Source organism: Ursus maritimus, unplaced genomic scaffold (genome assembly GCF_017311325.1).
Source record: "Ursus maritimus isolate PB19 unplaced genomic scaffold, ASM1731132v1 scaffold_6, whole genome shotgun sequence".
Classification (NCBI taxonomy): Eukaryota; Metazoa; Chordata; class Mammalia; order Carnivora; family Ursidae; genus Ursus; species Ursus maritimus.
In genome coordinates, this window is record NW_024426774.1 from 51,657,766 (window position 1) to 51,683,523 (window position 25,758).

Here is a 25,758-nt window from a genome sequence, read left to right on the forward strand (position 1 = left end):
TGACCCTGCCAGCCAGCTCTGCACGCTCCCTGCATCTCTTGCTGACCCCCATGGGCCGAGGTATCCAGGGCAAGCCACGGTTTAGTCTGAGTTGCTCAGGTTATCTTCAAGGCTGAACGAAACTGCACACGGGAAACAGCACGGCAGGCTTCCAAGCCGTGATTTAGAGTCTTGTAGGGAACAGGCTTGGCACCCGCACGGCTCAGGAACAGCGGCTTCTCTCTGCAGACCTCTCGGCATCCTGGTGCTGAATGAGCTCATTTTCGCTTACTCTTCTGGGGACACGGGTCAAAGGCTGCGTGTTTGGAACCACAAGGCGCAGAGCTGAGCAAGAGATGAGAGGCCTCGGCTTTCTGTTGGAATGAAAGGGCAGTGTCTTGCCATCCACACAAGTCGATCCTCTTATCGTCTTCATAACGTTATCTTACTTCTTGTGCTTTCAACTTTTAAAAATTGTAATTTAGTCTTGAGTTAGTGCATAAGACTATTTAAAAATGTATGCAGAGTATAAAGAATAAGGACACATTTTTGCCGCTACCTTGGAAGCCTTCCATCCGCCCCTCCATGAACCCTTTTCTCCCTCTGGGGGGTGCACAGTTATACCGAACTTGGTGTTATCATTCCCTTGCTTTAGTCATAGTTTAACCACATATGAAGGTGTTTCTAGAATAAAATGTGTGTGGTGCTTAGTTTTGTATGCTTTTCAACTTAATGTAAATACGATACGTTTCCTTCTGCAATTCCCTGTGTCGGCCCAACATTGTTTTTCAGACAGGCATCCATGGTGTTGTGCACGGCTGTGATTAATTTGGTTTTCCCTTTGTGATGTTTAGCATTCTACCAAGTAAACATATCACAATTTATTTATCTATTCTTCTGTTGGCAGACATTTGGATTGTTTCTAGTTTTTTGCTGTTCCAAACACTACTGCTGTGAAGATTCTTGTGACATGTTTCTGGGTGCTCATATGCAAGAATTTCTCTAGGATATATACCTAAGAGTGGTAGTGTCGGGTCATAGGAAATTCACATCTGCAGGTTATTAGACAATACTGAGCTGTTTTCCAAAGCAGTCGTACCAATTCAGGCTTACCCTGGCCATGTGCTGTTACTCCACATCCTCTCCAGCACCCAGTATTGGACTTTTTCAGTTGCCAAAAGGTTGGGTATAAAATGATCTATCACTGTGGTTTTAATATGCATTTTCCTTGTTATGAATGAAGTTAATGTCTTCTCATATCTAGACTCAACATTAAGGTTTCCTCTTCTTCTAGAAACATATTTGTGTCCATTTTTCTATTACTTATTCATCTTTTTCTTGCTGGTATGTAGGAGTTCTTTATATAATTTGTGTACTACTCTCTTATCCAATTTATGTTGAAAATATCTCTACTAGTTTGTGGCTCACCTTTCACTCCGTTTTTGGTGTCTGTGGATAAAAAGACATTCTTATTTTTAATGCAGAGAAATTTATCAGTATTTTACTTTATGGCTAGAGCTTTTTCTTTCTTTTTTTTTAAATGTATTGAGAGTTCTAGTCCTTAGCTTTTTTTTTTTTTTTTTAAGATTTTATTTATTTATTCGACAGAGATAGAGACAGCGGCGAGAGAGGAACACAAGCAGGGGGAGTGGGAGAGGAAGAAGCAGGCTCATAGCAGAGGAGCCTGATGTGGGGCTCGATCCCGCAGTGCCAGGATCATGCCCTGAGCCGAAGGCAGACGCTTAACCGCTGTGCCACCCAGGCGCCCCTGGCTAGAGCTTTTTCTGCAAATCCTTCCCTCCATCCATAGTCCTGAAGTTATTGTTCTGTCTTATCTTCTAAGGCTGCTTATTTTACCTTTCTTATTTAGGCTTTTCACATACATGAAATTGATTTATAAATATATGGTGTAAGGTAGGGGGTCTGGTGATATTTTCCCATTTCTTTGTATTCCATATGACTACCTAATTATTTTAACATTACTGTGGAAGAAACATATCTTTTCCTCACAGGTCTGGAATGCAGTCTACATCCTGTTTCAGCCCTCTAGAGATGTGTGAATCTGTGGGCTTTCTGTCTTGTTTTACTGATAGATTTGTACATCCCAGTATTCACATCACATCGTCTTCATTACCATGTCTTTATGATAATTATGATGGGTCAAGTTCACCCATTTTGTTGTTCTACAGTAGTAACGTGGCTGGGCGTGGCCCTTCCAAGAAGGGTCTGAGATTTTACCCTACTTGAAAGCTGAAAAGTTAACCTGCCATAGGTTCATGGATGATGACTGGAGACATGAGCCCCCTGAGTAAGACACAAAGGACTTTATTAGTCACAGCACAGCAAGTAGTATGAGCAAGAACATGTTTGTGTCAGCGTCCCTTGTCCATGAACTTCACAGGGCAATGCACGTGGACCCAGAGGAAGCTTGCACACACAGTAGGGTGTACCATATAGTGGGGGTAAGCTTCGGGGGCTCAAATCTTTTATAATACAGTGAACATGCCTACTTTTTGTTCTAAAAAGAGACACTATATCTTCCAAGGCTTTTTTTAAATTTAAATTCAATTAGCCAACATATAGTACATCATTAGTTTCAGATGCAGAGTTCAGTAGTTCACCAGTTGGACATAACACCCAGTGCTCATCACGTTAATGCCCATCACCCAGTTACCCCATCCCGCCACCCACCTCTCCTCCAGGGCTGTTTGTTATACAGACATCCTTGCAAAAACAGTTGAGAACAAAGAGCAGTCAGTGTCTCTACTCATTAGATGATGAGAAACATCAAGGACACTTGATCTTGCGTGCATATGCTAAATTTCCCTTGTCACGGACCACACATACACCTGCACACACTTGGCCTGCTGGGAATTTGTTTTGAATCGCATCAAATCTATAGATGGAGGGAGAGCTGACCTCCTTATAATAACAAGCCCTCTCTGCACTTCCTTAGTCTACCTTAACGTCTCTCAATAAAGTTTCCAGAGAAGTCTGGTATATCTTTTGTTTAATAGATTACTTGGTAAGATCATATCCTATCTTGGCTCAAATTCCCTATTTTACCTGGGATAATACCTGAATTTCTCACAATGGCCTACAAGGCTGCTCATAATCGGGCCTCCCATTACCTCTTTGCCCTCATCTCCTTCTACTTTCTGTTTTGTTCATTCTCCTTCAGCCACACCGACTTCCATGCTGTGCTCTTAATATGCCAGGCACACGTCTGCCTTAGGCGGTAGCACTGTTTCCTATGCCTGTTATGCTTTTCACCCAGCAAGATTAGCATGGCTAACTACTTAATCTCCTTCAGTCTTTCGATATCACCTTCGATGATGCCTATCCTACATACCTGTTAAAAATGCCAAACTGACTCCTGCCTCCTGGAGCTCTTGATACCCCATACCCTGCTCTGCATTTTCCCCTTGGTATTTATCATTTTCTACCCAAATATATAACACTACGTAATACTATCCTACCAAATATCCTACTGCTTATTTATGTATTTGTTCATTTGTGTGTTAATTATATTTATCATTTATATCTGCCTCCTCTAATTAAAATATTAGCTACACGAAACAAGGATCTTTGCATTTGTATTTACTGATGGGTTTCAAGTGTGTGCAATAGTGCTATGCTTGTAGAAGTTACTTAGGAAATATTATTAAATAAATTGATCTTTCCAAGTTATGTCGTATATTTTGCTGTTGTTATAAATGCTATTTCAATATTACGTTTCTATATGTTTGCTGCTGAGATACAGAAATGCAGCTTATATTTGATGGCCATTTTTCTGTATGCAGGAACTTTCCTTTTCTTTTCTTTTTTCTTTTCTTTTCTTTTCTTTTCTTTTCTTTTCTTTTCTTTTCTTTTCTTTCTTTCTGAGAGAGAGAAGAGAGCAAGCGGGGGGCGGGGGGGAGTAGAGGGAGAGGAAGAGAGAGAATCTTAAGCTGGGCATGGAGCCGGAAGCAGTACTCCATCCCATGACCCTGGGATCATGACCTGAGCTGAAATCAGGAGTTGGAAACTTAACCGACTGAGTCACCCAGGCACCCCTGTAGGAACCTTTCTAAATGCTCGGACTCCCATAAATTATCTACAGATTTTTTTGTATTTTTACACAGAAAACTATGTCATCTGGGCATAATGATAGACTTTTCTTCCTTCCTCCCTTTCAAATCTTTATATTTATTTATTTATTTTATACTTTACTTTCAGTACAATGTTTCTAGAAGTTTTGAAGACAGGCATTTGTCTTATTTCTTGTCTTAGGAAGAATGTTTCCATTGTTTTACATGATACAGTAGTTTTTTTTTTAGATAATCTTAAATCTAAATCTTCTGAGAATTATTTGTTTATTATGAATAAATATTTAACTTCACTATGTAATTTTGTTACTATTGAGATACATCGTAAGATTGTTGTCTTTTGATCTTTCAATGTGGCAAATTACATTATTAATTTCCTAATATCAAACCAACTTGCATTACTAGGAAAAATCCAACACAGTCGTCCTATATTCCATCTTTTCTACACTTTGCTCAATTGATTTGCTATAATTTTGTGAGGATATTTGGCATCAATATTCATAACAGAGATTGTCCTGTACTTTTCTTTTCTCATTCAATCCCTGACAGGTTTTGGAATCAAGTTAACAGTATTCTCATGAAATGTGTTGGAGAGTACTCCCCGCTCCCCGGCCCCCACCAACCCCCACCCACACATTTGAATAGTTTTATAAGATAAGAATAATCTGTATTTTCAAGTTTTGTTACATCTCAGCATAAAAACCACCTTGGCCTGGAATTTTCTTGTGTAAAGTTTTTAAACTTCTGAACCATTTCCGTTACTGGTTTTAGAATTATTCAGGTTCTATATTTCTTCTTGAGTGAACTTTGGTAGGTCCTTTCTTTAGAAATCCAATTCATTGAAGCTTTCAAATTTATTGCTATAAAGTTGTTCACAACATCATTTTATTAACCTCTCAGTATCTGTGGCATCTATAGCCGAGTATCTTTTTGTTTGTTTGTTTCTAGCATTGACTGTGATTTATCTTAAAAATTACTTAAATTAAAAATTACTACAAATTAAAAATTTGTAGTTGACACACGATGTTACATTAGGTGCATAACCTAGTGATTTGACAAGTTTGTATATTATGCTCTGTTCACAAGTGCAGCTACCATCTATCTCGTTACAATGTTACGACAGTATCACTGACTGTCTTCCTTATACTGTGTCTCTTAGTCCTGCCACTTCTTCATTCCATAACCAGAAGCCAGTACCTCCCGCTCCCCCCTCTCCCGTGTTGCCCATCCCCCAGCCTCCTCCCCTCTGACATCTTTCAGTTTGTTCTTCGTAGTTACAGATCGAATTCTGCTTTTGTTTGTTTATTCATTTGGTTTGGGTTTTATTTTTTTAGATCCATTCCACTTATTTCTCTTGGGATTTCTGGTCATTTTCACCTGAAGTTTGTCAACTTTATGCTTTTCCAAAGAACTCAGTTTTGACTTTGTTGAGTCTTACTATTGTATATTTTTTCTATTTTATTAACTTCTGATACCGTCAATATTATTTCTTCCCTCCTCTTTATTTTGTATATTGTATGCTTTTCCCTCGTTTTGAAGTTGAATTTTTGACTCAACTGTCAACCTTTCTTCTTTTATGAAATGAACCTTCAGACTATAAATTTTCCTCATAAGGTTTTGATATGTGGTATTTTCATTATTGCCCAGCTTTAAATGCATTCCACTTTCATCATGAATTCTTCTTTGGCTCGTGTTATTTAGAAATATGCTGCCTACTTTCAAAACAAATGCAACTATCTTGTTTTATTTAGAAGCCAATATTTGTTCTCTTAATTAACTTGAAGGCAGAAAAATGTGTTCTTCGTGATGCCAATCATTTGAAACTTCTTGAGATCTGATTTGTGCCTTAGCATGTGATCAGTATTTGTAAATGTCCCATACATACTTAAGAATAATAAGCATTCTGAAGTGTTCTACATATGTTCATTAAAATAAGCTTGTTAGTTGTGTTAAATGTTTTTATATTCTTAGCTGCTTCATCTAGAAGATATTGAAAGATATGTATTAAAATCTTTACTAAAACAGCGAGATTATTAAATTCTCCTGTAATTCTTAGAATTTTTCCTTATATATAGATTTGAAGATTTAATTTATTTATGAGAGGAAGAGAGAGAGAGAGAATGAGTGGGGGAAGCAGCAGAGGGAGAAGCAGACTCCCCGCTGAGCAGGGAGCCCAATGCAGGGCTCGGTCCCAGGATCTCAGGATCATGACCTGAGCAAAAGGTAGATGCTTAACTGACTGAGCAATATATTTTGATAGGTGTATATAATCTAGAACTTCTATGTCTTCCTAGTGAATTTAATTTCTTACCCTGAAATAGTGGCTAGACAATTCTTCTAAGAAACGGAATTCATCAGTTTCCAAAAGTCAGTTACGTGACATTGTATCCAGCTTGTGAATCACAGGTGTCTTTCTTTCTCACTGACAGTGACAGGGCAGGATGTAAGGCCTTAATCTTTGATGGGTTTCCACATTTCAGGGCGTCGGGGTATTTTGGAAATTCTACGGCTCTGGTAGTACACGTCATGTGAATAGCAATGAAATTGCCTCGGGATAAAGAAAATTATTATCATTGCTCCCCAATAAGACCTGGTAAATATTGCATTTTTCCAAATGGTGGGAATCAATGTCTTCTTTGTTGTCATTGTTATGGCTCTTTAGGGGTATCCCATCTGAAGACATTAGAATGGATTAGATGTCCTCTTATGGCATCGGGATTTAAAAAATATGTATGAGAGCAATTTAAAAAAAAAGAACTGAGTTTCATGTTGTCTCACACAACATTTGGAGTCTCTATTTTTTCTGAGATCTTTCTCCTTCAGCGAAGACCCCATTGCTGCACCTATACCTGGTTGGTTGTGGGCCCTCGAACCAAACAGGGTCAAGAAAAATTGAAATTGGGATTCCAAAGAATTAGACATTACCTCTTGAGCGGGAAAGACCTAGAAACAGGGGAGTTGAGCTAATATTTTGGTTCAGCCATCTTCCGCCACGAGGGCAGAAAGAGCCCTCTGCACGATGGAAAGAAGAGAGAAGCAGAGTTTAAAGAGGAACAGAGAAGAATGAATAAGAGGCTTCCGGGAGAGAGAAGGAGACTTGGGTCTTGATCTCAATATAGTTCCTGGTTCCAGTCTCTTTGCTTTTCTTGCCCTAAGATTATTTTAGATACTCCCCTATCCTTGCAGTGACCCCTCCCCCTCTGGCGTAAGCCGCTGCGAGTGGATTTCTGCCCTTGCTCGTCTGAAACGTTACTGGGCCGTCAACCGTGCAGCGTCTTCGGAGCCGTCGGATTGTCTTGGATCCATTCCCGGAACCGTGGTTAGTAGTAGCCAAAGCATCTGAAGGGCTTCTTTATAAGGGACAGGCCCTGAACACAGGCTAACGCTTGGGTCTAACGCGCTCGGACAGCTTGCCACCGCCACACTGCCCTTCTGATCCTGTGTGCTCCAGATAGAATCACAAGGAATTTAGTGTTAAGTAGGTTTATTGAAACTTAAAGAGGCCAAACATAACCAGCAGAAAACATTTCAGAATGACATGATAAAAACTATCAGAACCCACATTTTTTGCATCGACCATTCTCATGACTAAACTCAGAGTGACTTTTTTTTTTTTAACTCTCCACTGTTTTTCCACAGAAGGAAATGTTCAGGATCCACAATACATCAGCACTGAAGCAATCTTCTTTGGCAAAGAACAGGCTTGCCCCTGGTGAAAAGAAAAGAAGAAACTGTTATCAATATCTTTTCAAGGACTTTTTTTTTTAAATGTCACACAGTGTCCAAACTAGCTATGTACTAATTTCAAGATTGATTTGTCTATCTGTCTATCTGTCTACCTAGATTTAATCAATCAATTCAGCCGTCTGGAAAGTTGCTGTTATATTAGTTGGGTGGGTACTTTGTTTTTGTGCAAGTTATTCTTTGAATAACGCAGAAATTAAGTGATTGAGCTGTAAAAAGTCAATAAATTCTATTGGCATTCTCTTTTCCCTCAGCAATTCACACATTCCTTTAAATATGTCTCGCAGTAACTCCAGATCCACTCTTAAAAAGGTAGTATTTCCCAATGGTGAAGAGCACAGAATCCAAAGCCAGAATGCTTGGGACTGACTCAGACAAGAGGCTTGTGACCTCTCCCTGTGCCTCAGTTTCCTCATCCAGAAAGTGAGAATCGCAATAACTTATCACGTAAGACTGCCGGCAGGAGCTACTAATTTAACACACTGAAAGCACGAAGCAAGTGCCGAGAGATTAGTGTCTTCTGTGGAGCTGCCCCAGAATAGTCTGCCAGTTCCACAGCAATAGCTTGGAGTGCACCATTGAAAGGCTACTCACCTTCGATCTCCTCAGCCATGTACGTTGGAATCCCCCTGCACATGCTAGCAATGGGTTTTCCTAACTCGCTCAGGTCATTGACTTCTTTAGGGTTGATTGAGTACATCAGGCCCTTGGGAGGTGGTCCTCCCGGTCCTTCACCCTGAAGCTGAGAGTGGAAAGGAAGAGAGAGAATGAGTGCCCAGCCCAGCAGTTTGTTGAATGAGGGTTGGCTACCAGGCCAGCAGAGGGTATTGTTTGGCTACAGTGTTTTTTCATAATCAGCATCAGCCCTGTATATCTCGGAATTTCTGTGTCCCAAAAGATATAGCTGATGTGAAACCTTAGCTTCTCATAAAAGCAGAAGTCTGCGGCTAAATTTATTCTGAAACGTGGACCTCATTTTGTCACTTTGTATTTCTTGGACCGAGCTATATAATAATCAGTTTCTGAGAATGCAGCTTATTTTCTCTACCTGGTCAATGAAAGGTGCCTATTTATCAGTTATAGAAATATGAACTCAGGCAAACATTTTAAAGAGCAATATATCTTCTCTCTCCACCCAATCAGGGTTGCCAGATAAAACACAGGACACACAGTTATATTTGAATTTTAGATAAGCAAACAATTTTTTGATAAAATTGTGTCCTAAGTATTGCATAGGACATACTTAAACTAAAAAAAACTATCCATCGTTTATCTGAAACTCAAACTTAACTCGGTATCCTCTATTTTTATTTCTAAATCTAACAATCCCAACCCAACTCTTGTGGGAAAATGTACTTGGGGAAGTGTAGACAGCTCCCGCTGGCTTGAGCAGAGCTTTGCCCCTCTGGCAGCAAAGGCAGGTGTGAGCCACGACACAGAGTGTGGTTGGCAGCTCCCTCTTCTTAGGCAATTACCAGTTCCTCTTCCCTTTTTGTGCTGCACATTACAACGTACTGTGGTCAAGAGGAAATGACTGGGACCTCATTATTTACTGGCCCTCGTAAGACCTCCCTTGCGCCAAATTAAAGGGACTTGTATTTATACCTTCTTTTCCTTAACCAGTGCATCGAGAGTTTGAAGAGAGGGCATGACTTCCTTGTTCATTCTGTGCACGATGCATTTCTTCTTGCCAAAGAATCTGGTTGCAGCATAGTTCTGTAAAAGAACAGGGTAGATAGTAGGAAGTAGGTTCCCAAGGAGCTTTTCTTACCAAAAATCAGTTTGACCAGCAGAGGGAAATGGAAATCCAAGATGATGATGAACTCAGATTGGAGCACCAGATCTGGCCCTGTTTTACAATCATATCTATTGCTAACATTTGTAAGGATGGAATACGAGCTTCTTGAGGGCAGAGACCTTGAGTCTAATTCATCGCTCTAGCTGCAGGTTTTAGCATGGAGTCACCCCACACATGTCTGTTTTGCCGAAATTAACTTTAAATTGCTATCACATTTTACTCTCCTTTGATCTCCACAACATTTCAAGGAGACAGGTAAGACAGGGATTGGTTTTCTAATTGATCACATGATAAAACTGAAATGATACAGAATTGCCTTTTTCAAAGTACAAAGTTTGTTAAATAAAAAGCTAGTAATTGCAGAATTGGGTCTCCTAACCAGAGCCAACTGTTGTTTTTGTTTGCTTTTGGTTTTTTGCTTCTCTTACCAATTAATTTTGTCATTTACATTTCCTTTTTTTTTTTTTTTTGAGTTACCTGTGAAATGTCCACTTCTGTCTTTTTAGAAGGAAACTGAAGGCGGACTGAGATAGGCAGCCGTGATATTGTGCAGGTCTCTCCTCATTACAGAGGCTATCTTCAGGGAAGGCAGAAGGACATTCATATATTTCTAACAGCCCCACAATCCCTTGGACAGAGTGAATCCTAATTACTGTTCATTGGTTTGAATTTTAACTGATTGTGGGAAACATCAATACGGGTTATATTTAGGGGGTGAAGCAGGATGACCAAAATAGGCACTTTGACTTACAACTCTATGCTGATGTACAGGTAGAAATTACTTCATTTTTAATTCTTTTATGGTTAGCAGACATTTTTGTTGTTGTTAGAAAGAAACATCGTATTTGTAAAGACTGGAAATCGTATGTTGGCTACCTACAGTATGATAGTCCCAGATGCTATTCCAGGAGTCCCAGCCGTTGTCGTTGTCCACATTAGCCACACTATGCTGATTGTTGACACTCACGGACTGCTGGCCACTTATACCACTGTTGCTGTTACCTCCAACGCTGATATCCTGAAAGTTATACGAAATTGACAGTGATTAATACCACATTTCTTTGCAAATGCATTCTAGTAATACACTTTAAAAAGTTTAATACTGGGGAACCTGAGTGGCTCAGTCAGTTAAGCATCTACCTTCCGCTCAGGTCATGGTCCTGGGGTCCCTGGGATCCAGCCCCGAATCTGGCTCCCTGCTCAGTGGGGAGTCTGCTTCTCCCTCTCCCTCTGCCTCTCCCCACCCTACTCACACTGTCTTTCTCACGGTCTCTCTGTCTTTCTCTCTCTCTCAAATAAATAAATAAAATCTTTTAAAAAATTTATTAGAAAAATAAAAAGTTTAATACTTACAGCGGAAGCAAAGGCTGGGGTCAGAAAGACTCCAAGAAGTCCAGCGAAGACAATCTAAAAATCATAAGTAACATTGGTTTCCTACCACATGGCAAAATAATTTCTTCTTCTTTCTCTTCCCAAGCTTATAAAAAATACTAATTTTTCCACTCTGTTGAGTGGTCTGTCTTTTCTTCTTTGACCTTTGTATTCTTTTCAACCATAGAAAGTTTTAATGATAATGTAAGATTGTAGGTTAATGACTTGCAGTAATCATGTATTTGTGATATATAGTTCTAGAATTGTTCATGTAGCTCTTATGAAAAAACTATGCAGTATCAGTATATTGAGGAACACATTTGAGAATTATGTCCGAAAATGATTTGATTTTCTTATTTGATCTGGGATGCTTTGCTTCCTTCATAGACTTCCTAATTAAAAAAAAATACTTTTTTTATCTAAAAAAATTTTTTTAAAGCAATGAAATTGTAAGCAGTCTGGCCACTGCTGCTGAGAGACAGAGGGCGGAAAGTTCTGCTGTCAAGTGTGATTGGCAGAAAGGAAGTCTGTCACTGTCCCAGGGTACCTGGATTAGTCATTTGTCACTGGTACATGACATCAGTTACCAGAACTCAGAGATTTTATGTAGGTGCTCGATTCAGAGTACCCATTCTCATTTCCTTGGCCTGGGACAAACTGGTCTGAGATCTGCACTGGTGACTCAAGGTAATTCTTTTATTTTCTTACTTTTTCTCCTGAGAACTTAAGAAGGAGGTAAAAATTAGTCTCCTAAACAGTGAGAGGAGGGGGAAATTTTAGAGATCTACTTGGTACAGTGCAGTCCTTTCACATACGAGGAAATTGAGCCTAAGGTGTTAAGTAACGTGGCCAAGATTGTATTGGCTAAGATTGCACCCCTTGCTCATGGCAGAACCAGGGGAGGAACCACATCTGCCCTGGGTTTGGAGCTCCTTTTTTAGTTTTTTAAAGCGGTGCTGTTCTTAGAATCTATTTCTACAGAATCACATAATCATTTGACATTTGCAACTCCACTCTGAGGCAGAGGCTGCTGTAATATAGTGCTTAGTACGTTAAAGCCTGAAAACATTCATCGGGTTCCTCGCCCCTCTGCATCTTGTTATAAATGACACACAGCAGCACCAGTTACGTTGGTGGAATTTTGTGGTCTACCTGCCACACTCTCAGCCTTTTATCGGTAGCCACAGCTGAGATGCTGCACTGGCTTCATGCTTTAGGCGTTTTCATGGATAAATGACTATGGTCAGGGTTCAAGCAAGCCATTCTTACTTGGAGAGCCATTCCACAGTAGACAATGAGATGGTAAGTCTCTCAGCCATCTCATTTGATAATCAGCTTTTCAACTTGCCTGAACATGCTCAGGAGTTTTGGTCAAAAGGGGAATTCAAGAAGGTGGAGAAAGATCAGACATTTTCTAGGACTTAGGGACTGTCTGCTTTGTGACCAGAGGGTGATTTTATGAAGAGAGCCTGGAATGTTCAGACAGCTGTCTGCTCCCAGTATAACTATCATTCTCCACAGGGATGCTTACAGTCGCCACGATTCAATGACATGAAAGGAGATTCTTTTTTAAGACAAATTTTCCATTACGGTGAAATTTTCATAAGAAGCAGACCCCTTAGCTCAGAATGTTAACAGTCTCTCATCATAAGATAACACATTCAAAAGGAAAAATCTACTCACTGTCAGCTTCATCTTGGCTTCACCAAAGCAATGGAGTAGAAGAGAAGGCCGGCATGAACTCAGACAAGAACACTTCTCATATTTGTACTTACCCAGCTTTACTCAAACTAGGTGTGACTAGGTTGGGCCAAAGATTAATCTTTCTCCATTTTCCGTATCTGTGCCACCATCCAGCATACCAGGAAGCCTTTGGGAATATCGACCCGGTTGGCAAAAGGCACTTTGACGCAGAGCCGAGCTGACTGGTCATTGTTAAAGTTGAAGATATCACATCAAACTCAATATGATTTATGATAACTTCTGGTCCAACCGCAGCTGTGGGTGTGGGTACTTTACGTACTTGGTGTCACTCGGAGTCAGAGGAAGAATAATCCCTAAAATCAAACAAGACCATAGATGAGAAACTGTGGGCACCCCGGGCCTTGCAGATAGCAGCTCCAGTAAGGATGTGGCAATGGCTTCCTCTTCCTACCTTGCCCCGAACCCCCGAGCCCCCCTGATGGTTTAGCTACCTGCGTCCTTTTCTGCACTCCTGAGCTATCTCAGACGTACCACGTACCACGCACAGCACGGAGGGTACCACGCACGCAGCCAGGAAAGCTGGGGGCTGTCTTCAGCCATTTCTTCTCACCACCACAGCCAGGCACTTACTGAACCTTGTCATTTTGTCTCAGAAGGGCCTCTCAACTCTGGTCTTGCCCACAGTTTCTTTCACCAGAACTTTTATAATAGCTGTGTGATGGATCACCGTGGTCACCGGTCTCTCGTATTCCAGCGCGTTTTTCCTAAGGTGATCTTCCTAAAGTACGCATATAAATAAACCCGACTCTACCACGCGAAGAAACGTTCACTGAAGGACGAACTTTAAACTCATTGGCATGGCACAGAGGGTCCTTTATAATAACGTCTCCAAAGTCTCCCCCGTTGTATCACTGCATGCTGTACTCCTATATTCCAGCTACACCAGCGTTCCCACAATTGCTGGAATAGTCACAACGGTTCACGCCTCTACGCCTTTGCGCACTGTCGTCCCACTTGGAGTGGTACCTTCTTGCTTTTCTGATTAGTGAACTGCTTTTCACTTGTCAAGGCCCAGCTGAAATACCACCCCTTCCAATACACCTTCTCCACCTCTCAGGGGGGGACTTTCTTCTTTTTTCCTGGACCTATAAAAGCAATCTCTGTCCTTTCATTCACTTCTAGATAATTTCATTTTCAGAAATTATATCAAAATAATAAAAACAATCGTATCAGCAGAAGCGGAGAGTAGAAGCTGTCACTTGGGGGGCGCCTGGGTGGCACAGCGGTTAAGCATCTGCCTTCGGCTCAGGGCGTGATCCCGGCGATCTGGGATCGAGCCCCACATCAGGCTCTTCTGCTATGAGCCTGCTTCTTCCTCTCCCACTCCCCCTGCTTGTGTTCCCTCTCTCGCTGGCTGTCTCTATCTCTGTCGAATAAATGAATAAAATCTTAAAAAAAAAAATCAGCTCTGTCATTTAAAAAAAAAAAGAAAAGAAACTGTCACTTGGGCTAACAAGTAAATGCTCAAAACAGTCTTGGAGTTGAATTAAAGTTTGAACTTTTTTTTTCTACTTTCTCCCATACACCGAACCTACTAAAGCAAATTGCCGAAGAGGAAACCTGTATTTCATTTATCACTGATTTATAAACATCCTCTTTGGAGCCCTTTCTGAGCTCATGATTGTTTTTTTTATGTGTGGATTAGAACTTAGGAGGGGGGTTATGTAGTTATAAAGCTTGATTCACTAGCAACGCCTCTTTGAAAAGGTAAGTGGATTAGTACAGCGGTGGTAAGATTTTGTTCATGTTTTTAATGTGTCCACTAATTTCTTGCAAACTTACTCTTTAGCTGCAAAAGATCAATAAGCCTGGGGTGTGTGGGGGACAAGACATATGTGAAGAGGTCTTCATCTGATTCAGGAACTGTCACAACACTGCAAAGTCAAAGATGGGACAGCATGGTGCCTTTAGGCCCAGCCGTGGGTAGCCACTTTGGTATATGGGTACAGCCTAACACACTTTTTGCATATCAGACCTTATCAAAGATTCAAGGTTGACTTTTTTTCCAGTGGGCCTGTGAAATGCTGGTGTGGAGGATACTCCAGGAAATAGACTGTAAGATAGATAGATATGTAGATAGGGTTCCAATAATGCCCCTCTTAGAGATTGGCAATTTGCATTCATATATCAAGTGTGCTAAGAAATCTGTAGGGGAGAAATCTGTGTCATGTTCCTTCTTCCAGATTCCCGTAATTTTAATTGACCCTAGAACCTGGTTGTGTTTCTTTTCTATTGATTTATTTGTCCTAACACCTATTAACATCCCTGAGGGGCACCTTCCTTAGGGAAACAATTGTGCTGCTTCTGAGGGTACAGCCTGGATGTGAAAATCCATTTGGGGACCTACTGGTTGGAACTAGGGGCCAGAAGACCTACATTCTGTTCCGCTTCCTTCTTTCTATGAGTCTCTTGCCCTCTAGGCCTTCGATTTCCTGTGGGTAAAAGAGAAGAAATTCCTCCTTTATACAATATTATTTCAGTGGCTCCAAAAATCAGAAGAACTTCGTCCTTTGTACTTTGTGTGGTATTTGTGAATATGCCAGAGTTGGTGGGGGGCAAGGGGATCAACCCTAACCTCAACCTCAAGTCTTAAGGAAGTGTGAGCGAGTCTCTTGTTTTCTCCCACCAATGTTTTGTATGTTTCCCATCCTCCCGCGGGAGAAAGACAGAACATGTTGATTTCTTGTCACCTCCATAGAACCTAGAATATACTAGCATACACATGATGCTCAATATGCCCATTTTAAAAATAAGAATTGTGGGGCGCCTGAGTGGCTCAGTGGGTTAGGCATCTGACTCTTGGTTTTGGCTCAGGTCATGATCTCAGGGTCCTGAGATTGAGCCCCAGGTCGGTTTCCACGCTTAGCGGGGAGTCTGCTGGAGATTTTCTCCCTCTCCCCCTGGCCCTGCCCCCCCCAAACACTCTCTCAAAATAAATAGATAAATCTTTAAAAAAATTAGAATTGCGTAAAGGAGATACTCAAGCTAGAAGAATAAAAAGCGTATTATGTTTACTCATTCCGATTTTTGGAGCCAACTGGAGAGGTGCTGCCTTGCACTGGTCATGGCTACACACCAAGGGAGTCCCAGGAGATGGCGTGGCCCAGTGCCCTGGGATTAGTGTGGGGCAAACCAGCCCATGAGTAAATAGGGCCTGCCCTGATCACAGAGCTGGACGCTGAGCCACGCCAAGAGGCAAACCCTTATCATCATTTTATCTCATGGCTCACACGCCCAAGGCCTCACTTTACCCCACACCCTGTCGTGTCAAGCTGGGTGGGAACTCCCGTTGTGCGGAACAAACAGGGAATGCAGTCTGCCTGTGATACGCTCATCTCATAAATCTGGAGGGCCTTTTGGAGCTTCCCCACAGACAAACTTTTATTTTCCTTCTTTTTCTCTGAGTAGGAGACAATGTTTACTTCCAGGGCCTCATCATCATTAAATATCCTCCTTCAAGTTTCTGTCTCCTGTGTAGACCTGTTAATGGGTGGACCTCGCCGTCATTAACATCCAGGAAGCCCTCGGTAATCTTGTTTTTCCCTTCAACCCTTCCGCCTTTTTCCAAAATTTAGGGTTCAGCTGGCCTTCAGCCTGTTCAACGTCCACCACAATTTAGTGGCGTGAGTGTGGAGGTCCCTTCATGTGGAGATTCCTTCCCAGTTCCTTTGCCTTTGCTGTTGTTTTCTGAGCACCCTATACACCCATTAGACAGTCCTCGTGACAGCCCCGAGTCAGACGTTGACTGTGAGGTCTGAACACATTGGGTCACCCTGGGGGAGTGGGAAACTCCTGCCTGCTCCCGTGGTCTCGGGGTACCGGCCTGCTGCTTGGACCCTAGTGTCTGCCCCGTGGCTACAGCAGCGGGGGCTGCTGCAGCGCTGGTGGTGTCGAATCTTCCCTATGCTCTTGTGGCCAGGAATGCCACGTCCCAAAAAAACAGCAGCAAGGCCACGTAAAATAACACATCAATGATCATTGCTAGAAAGCTTCCAATTCCAGAAAAGCCATGCTTATTACATAGTTGTTTTTGCATAGGAAAGAAATTCTTTTCAAACTACAGCAAAGCGCACGAAGCTCCTTCCTGCGGCATCAGCGAGCCCTTCCTTTTTGTCGTTTCCAAGAGATCCTTGCTTTCCAAAACCTATATAACTCTGCCTTTCCGTTGCTGCTTGCTTGTCTGTCCGGGTGCATTTCCAAATGTTTTGGATCCCCGTTAGAGGCCACCAGAGGTACAAGATTTCCTATGGGTAAAAGAGAAGAAATTCCTCCTTTATACAATATTATTGTGTTATGCCTCAGATCTGTCTTTAACCTTGAGCGTTACAGGGGTGTAAACAGGGTTTGGAAAAATCTTGCTAAAGGAAGGTCTCCTGAGTGATGACATCATTTGCGTAAAATATATGAAAGTAGAGATAAAGAGAATTTTGGTAAATAGCTTCACTTTTTGTCATCAGGAAGGACCATCTGACCTGGTTAAGTACTTCCATCCTAAAAGGGAGCTGGAGAAAATACGACCGTATGAGGAATAGAAATTGCCAAGTGAAGTAACATGTTGCTTTTATAATTCTCTCGTAGATGATTTGGAAATGAGAACAATTATTCTGTGTTCAGAGTTCATATTGGAGCAATTCAGAGAAAGTGGTGTAAAAACACCCACGAGGAAGGTGTGTAGGTGTGCTCCTTCCCCCGCAACAGTGAGGCATGGGGAGGGCAGAACTCAACAGGGGAAGCTGCAAATCCGATCCCACACAGGGAGGACCACCGAGCAGCAGCTGGGGGGGCCACACCCGGCGCCCGGGTCTTGGGAGGACCCAGGCCCCAGCACTGAAGTGCCTCCACAGCTTTCCTGGCAGGAACAGAAGGCCAAAGTCAGGGACGGGCCCCAAGGCCACTGAATCGAGAAGCGGGATTTTGTGAATCCTTGAGTTTTCTGCAGGGTGACTTATCTGAACTGGTTTCCTTTTCCACACCTCAGGTAGAAAATACACACGCATGTGTCATCTTTGCACTTCTGGAGGGACACGTCCTCAGATGAGGATATTGGGGATTCAGAGGTGCCTCAGGGAATTCTGAACTTTCATGTTTATTCAATTATATACTCTTTTTCCTACCCACGCCCCAGCCTCCAATTCCTGGAAACGCTTAATGAAACATATCCTCTGGGGCTTATTCTGGAATGTACCTTTTCTTCTGAGGTCCCACTGGGCTTAAATAAAGAACCAACTCCCCTCGTCCAGGCCAGGAAAGTTTTTTCATTTGCTGCTCGCAGAGGGTCACCAGGCCTACAATCCTTTCTTCATTTTCTCATATTGAAAAATAATCAATTACCAACAATGCACCATGCTTCAGCTAACGCGATGCCCCAGTGAGGCACAAAGGCCACAGAAGAGTCAAGGTTGCCAAACAACCAGTGCTCATACTCCAAGATCCTATAATCTACACGAGAGACAGGGCTGGCCTCACGGACATGGGACCAGTGTAGTCACACGGGCTCACACTCAGAGGACCGCACTGGAGTCTAATGCTTTGCAGTTGCCATCTTGAAAATCTTAATAATTTTATTTTGGGGTTTGTGTTTTGTAAGTAAATCCAATGGGACAATGGAGGATGCACTGGGGGCCTGGAGCCGTGGCCCATGGGTGGTCCTACCTCCTGCCTCTCCCACCTCTGATTCCCACCCTTCTCCGTGAGGTAAATGTCTTTTTTTCTCAAATTTCAATATCCTCCTGTTGGTTTGCTCCTTCTTTTTGGTTTGTATGGGAAAATCACCCCAATACTAAAAAAATGACACGTCCGTTTGCTCTGCAGAAATAATCACTGTTAACCTCTTACCATATTTCCTTTTTACTTTTAGGCCTCTTTTGATCTGTGCGTGACGTAGAAGTTTATCATTTTGTCTTCAAATATTCGGGGATTTTCCAGTCGCCTTTCTGTATTGATTTCTACTTTAATTCCATTGTGTAGACTACTGCTACTTAGTATGATTCTGTTTTTTTATGTTGTTAAGGCGTGTTTTATGGCCCAGAATCTGGTCTTTCTTGGTGAATGTTTCCTATGAGCTTAAGAAGAACGTGTATACTGATGTCGCAGAATGAAATATTCTGTGTGTCAGTTAGACCCAATTGATTGATGGTGCTGTTCAGCTCATCTATATCCTTATTGATTTTATGTCTGTTTGATCTATCAATACCGAAAAAGGAGTAGTAAAGTCTACAATAGTGGGCTTCTTTATTTCTCATGGCATTTCCCTTAAGTTTTTGCCTCATGTATTTTTATACTCTGTTGTTAGGTGCATGCTTATCAAAGATCATTATATCTTCCTGAGGAATTGACCCTTTTATCATGGTGTGATGCCCCTCTTTATCCCTGATAATGCTTTTTCGTTCTGAAGTCTGCTTTGTCCAAAAATAATACAGGTACTCCAGTTATTTTTTTTTAAAGATTTTATTTATTTATTTGACAGAGATAGAGACAGCCAGCGAGAGAAGGAACAGAGGCAGGGGGAGTGGGAGAGGAAGAAGCAGGCTCACAGCGGAGGAGCCTGATGTGGGGCTCGATCCCATAACGCCAGGATCACGCCCTGAGCCGAAGGCAGATGCTTAACCGCTGTGCCACCCAGGCGCCCCACTCCAGTTATTTTTTAAATTAGCAGTAGGTGGTATATCTTTCTTCACCCCTTTACTTTTAACACGTGCCTTTATATTAAAATGGCTTTTTTTTGACAGAGAGAAGGAGAGAGCGCACATAAGCGAGGGGGAGGGGCAGACGGAGAGGGAGAAGCAGACTCCCAGCTGAGGAGGGAGCCAGATGTGGGGCTCGAACCCAGGACCCGGGGATCATGACCTGAGCCTAAGGCAGATGCTTAACGACTGAGCCACCCAGGCACCCCATAAATCTCAATCTTTTAGTGGGCCTGAGTCTTTGGGCTGTGACCTTCACAAGTGTTTCTTGGCTTTTCTTTTTTTCTTCCTCATCCTCCTTAGGTGAGAGAAGGCAGGTGTTGCATATTAGCCCCTTTCCATCTAGGTGAGATAAAGCTACGGAAAGATCTTTTTTACTGGAGATCCGGCCTTTGTTGTAGAGAATGTTCTTGACATATTTCAAAATGTTTACTTGTCCTCTCTCCCTGACACAGACCTGAGGTGGTTTTCTTGTGTTTTCACCATGAGAACCAGTTCCTGGAGTGAAAACCCACAAATGGTTTTGGCCTTCAGGAATCATTCACTCTCACCCTGGTCCACACTCAGACTGCAAAAGGTGTTTCTAGCGGTTTGACTCTGGTGGCTTCTGCTCTAGGCAAGCTTATTTCGGCTGTGATTCTCTGTGTTCACCTGTCTCTTCAGATTTTGGCATGGCGGTTTGCCCTGCGACTTCAATTCTCTGATAGGTTCAAGTGAAGTTTGTTGATTTTCAGAGTGTTTAGTTTATTTCTTGCAAGGATAGGAGTGATAACTTCTAAGTACTTTATATGTTGGAACGAAAACCAGAAGTTGCCTAGTTTTTAAAAAATCTGATTTTTAGTATGTGCATACATATGTTGAGTATGTGGTATTTTTTATACAATTAAAACCATGCCTTACACACGGTTTTATAATTTTTCTTTTCATTATACAATGGACATTCAAATATCCTTAAATATTCTTCACAAACAGAACGTTTAATGGCTGCAGTGTTATATGCACTTGTAATTCTCTATATAAATAATATCGTGCTGAACATCTTAGTATATGAAATACGGTGCATATTTCTGTTTATGCACTTCGATATAATTATAAAAGTAAAATTACTTGGTCAAAAGAATAAGCATTGTTATGGTTCTTTACATATAAATAGATTACCCTCCTGATAGTGTTTTTAAAAATTCAGTTTGTACTCCTACCAAAAGAATAAGACAATTTCTTCAACTTAGGTTAATTAAAAGAAATAAATGGTATCTTATTAAATTATTGACTTTCAATTTCTTAATAATTAATGGGATTGAATGTGTTTTATTTATAATAAACAGTGACTTTAATTTTAGATAACACTGATTATGAACCTACTGTGTTAGCTACTGTTCTGAGTTTTAAATGAATGACCTCATTTAATCTGCCCAGCAATCTTGTGAGGAGCCATTGTAATGCTTTTTATTGACAGACGAGGATACTGAGGCACACAGAGGTCAAATAACTTGCCAAAAATCACGCCATGAGTAATTGTGTGAAAAAATGAAATTCAAGCAGGATGTATCAGAAATCTCAATTCTCAGAAGGGGGAATGAAGCATGAGAGACTATGGACTCTGAGAAACAAACTGAGGGCTTCAGAGGGGAGGGGGTGGGGGAATGGGATAGACTGGTGATGGGTAGTAAGGAGGGCACGTATTGCATGGTGCACTGGGTGTTATACGCAACTGATGAATCATCGAACTTTACATCAGAAACCAGGGATGTACTGTATGGTGACTAACATAATATAATAAAAGAATATTATTACAAAAAAAAAGAAATCTCAATTCTCAACCATCTCCTATTATTTTCCTTCCACAAAGCAGGCCATTGCCCATTAAAAAAAATTACATGTGTTCACTTTTCTCCCTGTGGATTTATAAAACATTTTATAAGTTGAGGATATTACCATCTGTTTCTTGCATATGTTGAATATTTCTCTCTGTTTTCAATTTGGTTTTAAATGTTGCTTCTATTTTTATACTTAATGAATATTACTTTCCTAATCAGATTGAGATAAAATTTATAAACAGTAAAGCTTATCCTTATGACTGTATAATCCGGAGTTCTAACAAGTGCATGTAGTCATAAACCACCAGCAAAATCAATACAGAACATTACCACCACCTCCCAAAAACTTCCTTGTGCCCCGTTATAGGTAATCCTACCCCTCATCCCCAGACCCTGCCAATCGCTCAACTGTTTCCTGTCCTTTTAGTTTTATCTTTCCAAAATGTCATATGGGGCGCCTGGGTGGCTCAGTCAGTTAATTGCCTGCCTTTGGCTCAGGTCATGATCCCAGAGTCCTGGGGTAGAGCCCTGCGTTGGGCGTTCTGCTCATCAGGGAGTCTGCTTCTCCCTTTCCCTCTGTGCTTTCTCTCTCCCTCTTTCTCTCTCTCTCTCAAGTAAATAAAATCTTTAAAGACGTATAAATGGAATTACACAGTAGGTAGTCTTTCGGTTCTTGCTATTTTCACTCAGTATAATGCATCCGAGATTCATCTGTGCTGTGTATCAGTGGGTTGGTCCTTTCTCATTGCTAAGCAGTATTTCATTATAGAAACATACCACCGTTTATCTATCCACCCACTGAAAGCATTTGGGTTGTTTCCTGAATTGGGTGATTACAAATAAAGCTACTACAAATATTCACCTGCAGGTTCTCATGTGTACATGTAGTCTCACTTCCCGTGGGTAAACACCTAGAAGTGGGATTTCTGGGTCATATGATAATTATACAAACTTTATGAGAAATCGCCAAATGTTTTTCCAGAGTGGTTGTAATATCTTGCATTCCTAGTTGCTCTAAATCTTTGACAACACTTGGGTTGTTCATTTTTGTTTGCTTTTTTATTTTTAACCATTCTAATAGATGTGAGGGGTTTTAATTTGCATTTCCCTAATTACCAATAAGGCTAAGCAACTTTTTGTGTACCTATTTGTTATCTCTATATCTTCTTTGGTAAACCATCTTTTAAATCTTTTGCTTATTTTAAAAATTGGGATGTATGTTATCTTATTATTAAATTTGAAAGTTCTTTATATATTCTAGATGCAAGTTCTTTGTCAAATTTGGGGGTTTTTTGGCAAATATTTTCTCCCAATCTGTGGTTTTTATTTTCAGGTTTTTAAGTATCTTTGGAACAGCAGAAGTTAATAGCTTTCCCGAAGTCCATAATAATTTTTCTTTTATGACTCTTTAAGTATGACGTTAGCTGCAGGTTTTTTATAGATGAACTTTATCAAGATGAAGAAATTCCTTTTTATTCCTGGTTTGTTAATAGTGGTTATCTTAGATGTACATTGAATTTTGCCAAATGCTTTTCTACCAAGATGATCACATGGCTTGTTATTTATTTATTTTTAAATTTTTTAAAATTTAAATTCAATTTAATTATCACATAGTGTATTAGTAGTTTCAGAGGCAGAATTCAGTGATTCATCGGTTGCATATAATGCCCAGTGCTCACTACATCAAGTGCCCATCACCCACTCACCCATCCCCCCACTCCCTTCCCCTCCGGTAACCCTCAGTTTGTTTCCTATAGTTGAAAGTCTCTTATGGTTTGTCTCCCTCTCAGTTTTCATCTTATTTTATTTTTCCCCTCCCTTCCCCTATGTTCATCTGTTTTCTTTCTTAAATTCCACATATGACTGAAATCGTAGGATATTTGTCTTTCTCTGACTGACGTATTTCACTTAACATAATACCCTCTAGTTCCATCCACTTCATTGCAAATGGCAAGATTTCTTTCTTTCTGATGGCCGAGCAATACTCTATTGTATATATAGACACACCATCTTCTTTATCCATTCATCTGTCGATGGACATCTGGGCTCTTTCAATATGGCTTCTTATTTTTTATATTCAATACAGTGAATGACATTGATAGATTTGCAAATGTTAAATGAATCTTGAGTTCACAGGAAAAACTTCTCTCAATTATGATGTATTATTATTTTTATATATTCAATATGCTAATATTTTTGGAGTTTTTTTCATCTATATTTATAAGGATTTTGGTCTATACCTTCTTTTCTTATAATATCTTTGTCTACTTTTGGTATTAGGATAATACTGGCCTCATAGGATGAGTTTGGAGGTGTTTTCTCCTCTCCTATTTTCTGGTAGAATTTGTGTAGAATTGATATTATTTCTTCCTTAAATGGTAGAATTTGCCTGTGACACTATCAGGTCCTGTAATTTTCTTTGTGGGAAAGTTTTTAACTACAAATTCAGTTTTTTTGATTGATGTAGGCCTACTCCAGATATTTATTTCTTCTTGAGTAAGTTTTGGTAGTTGGTGTTTTTCAAAAATTTTGTCTATTTCATTTAGAATGTTGAATGTTTGGACATAAAGTTGTTTGGAACATTTCCTCATTATCTTTTTGATGAGTATAAAATGAGCAGCGATGTGTTGACGTTCTCTTTTTATCAGTGGTATTAATAATTCATGCCTTTTTTTTAACAGTCTGACTAGAAATTTACCAATTGATTGATCATTTAAATAAACCATTGTCATTTTTCATTGATTTTTTCCCTTGTTTTTCTATATTTAATGTCATTTATTTCTGCTCTTATCTTTATTATTTCTTGCTACGTGCTTGCTCTAGGTTTAATTTGATATTTGTTTTCAGGTTTCTTAAGGTGAATACTTCAATCATTTATTTGAGGCCCTTCTTTTTTCTTTCTTTTTTCCCCCCTCCTTTTTTCTAGTATGAGTACTCAGTGCTACAATTTTCTTTTTAAGCTGCATCCCACAAATTCTGACGTGTTGCATTTTCACTTCCTTAAGTTCAAAGCATTTTCTAAGTTCTTTGTGACTGACTACCTCTTTAACCCATGGCTTATTTAGAAGGGGTTTTAAAAATGTTCAGATGATTAGGGATTTTCCAGCTATCTTTGTTCCATTTATATTTAATTTAATAAATCTGCTTGAATTTGCAATTCTTTAATAACCTACAAGTTTGAACATGTTTTACTTGTAATAAATGGTGCAATAATATTAGGTAAGTTTTATTGCAAGCTGACTCTGAGCCAGTGACTATTGTTAAGTACGTGGCACACATGAGCTCATCCATGTTCACAGGGATGCTGTAAGAAGGCCCTTTGTTCTCCTTTCTTTCCTCATGAGGATTTTGAGGCACATGGTGAGAAATTAGAGAATTTGGGATTCAAACCCAGGTGGCATGTTTTCGGAGCTTCAACTCCTCACCATTTCCTGTTAGTGCCCCTTCTTCCTGTAATCAGGTTCTTTGCCCCTTAAAAAGCATTGTATGTGTTCACTACTCTCCTGTGAATTTGCAAAAACTTTTCATAAGTTAAAATACTACTTTCTGGAGATTTTTAATACACATCTGTCTGTTTATGGATTAAAAAAATAAGAAAGTTTATTCTCTCTCCACAAAACAAATATTCCTCTTTGTCTCTCATATGTGTTAAAAGTATTTTTCCTGAGTGTTAAATGTGTCTTTACTCTTTTTTGAACAACTAACGATCCTTTATATATTATTCAGTGAGGCTTGTACATCTTTTCTCTTGTGATTTATTCCAATACTTTTAGGCTTAGAAAATCTTTTGCATTGCAAAAATTGGATCAAAGTTAACCTGTATTTTCTTACAGTTTTTTCCTCTTTTTTTTGTTGTTGTTTTTTGTTTTTTGGGGTTTTTTTGGCTTCTTTGACATCATATACAATGTTTATATGTATTTAAAAATTAATTTAGAATTAACTTTTCTTATGGTAGGATCTATGTTAGCTTGCCCAAATAACTCTAGCCTCATCCCGGGACCATTTAGAATAGAATCTTTCTCCCCCCTGCAACAGCGGTTTTCGAGCCCTTTCTTGAGGATGGCAATAAATGACATGGTAATGAATTCATCGACTGCCCCATAATAAAAAAAAGGCAAGAGTCATAATAAAAAAGATAAGATCCTCATAAAGACGGTATGAGTTAAAATGCGTTTCAACTTATGTAACTAACCAAATAAATAATTGGGAATGGATTTACTATTTGGTTTGTACAATAAGATAGCAAGAAAAAGACATGAACTAAGGATGTGCTTTTTAAAAAAATTTACATCCAATCAATTAAAATATAGTGCATTAGTAGTTTCAGAGGTAGACTAAGGATGTGTTTAAGATATCAAGGAAGGTATTACATTTGTAAAAAAGAACAAGAAATTATGAGACAAAATAGCAGAAATATAACAGCATATTACTGTGGAAAAGAACAAATCAAGAATATTGTGACCGTGCTAATGGCAGGTTTCACATCAGCCAACAGTGGATGCCCAGAAGGCAAT

General features: G+C 40.1%; 1 protein-coding gene across 1 annotated transcript; it reads right to left on the reverse strand.

Annotated features, from left to right (window-relative positions):
• Positions 1 to 7,292: 7,292 nt before the first annotated feature.
• GKN1 (gastrokine 1) lies at positions 7,293 to 13,284 on the reverse strand. Its single transcript, XM_040623707.1, has 7 exons — positions 13,223 to 13,284; positions 12,664 to 12,721; positions 10,963 to 11,016; positions 10,490 to 10,627; positions 9,417 to 9,527; positions 8,406 to 8,553; positions 7,293 to 7,776 (listed from the first exon to the last, which is right to left on the reverse strand). The coding sequence occupies exons 1-7, from the start codon at positions 13,282 to 13,284 to the stop codon at positions 7,682 to 7,684; spliced, it is 666 nt and encodes a 221-aa protein (XP_040479641.1). The 3' UTR covers positions 7,293 to 7,681.
• Positions 13,285 to 25,758: the final 12,474 nt, after the last annotated feature.

Excerpts from the sequence above, each read along its gene's own strand:
- GKN1 (XM_040623707.1), bottom strand. The coding sequence starts at position 13,284 with ATGGCTGAAGACAGCCCCCAGCTTTCCTGGCTGCGTGCGTGGTACCCT. Across the intron at positions 9,528-10,489 it reads GCATCTGGGACTATCATACT|AACTATGCTGCAACCAGATT; the intron begins GTAGGTAGCCAA and ends GTTCTTTTACAG. Across the intron at positions 7,777-8,405 it reads CATGGCTGAGGAGATCGAAG|GGGCAAGCCTGTTCTTTGCC; the intron begins GTGAGTAGCCTT and ends TCTTTTCACCAG.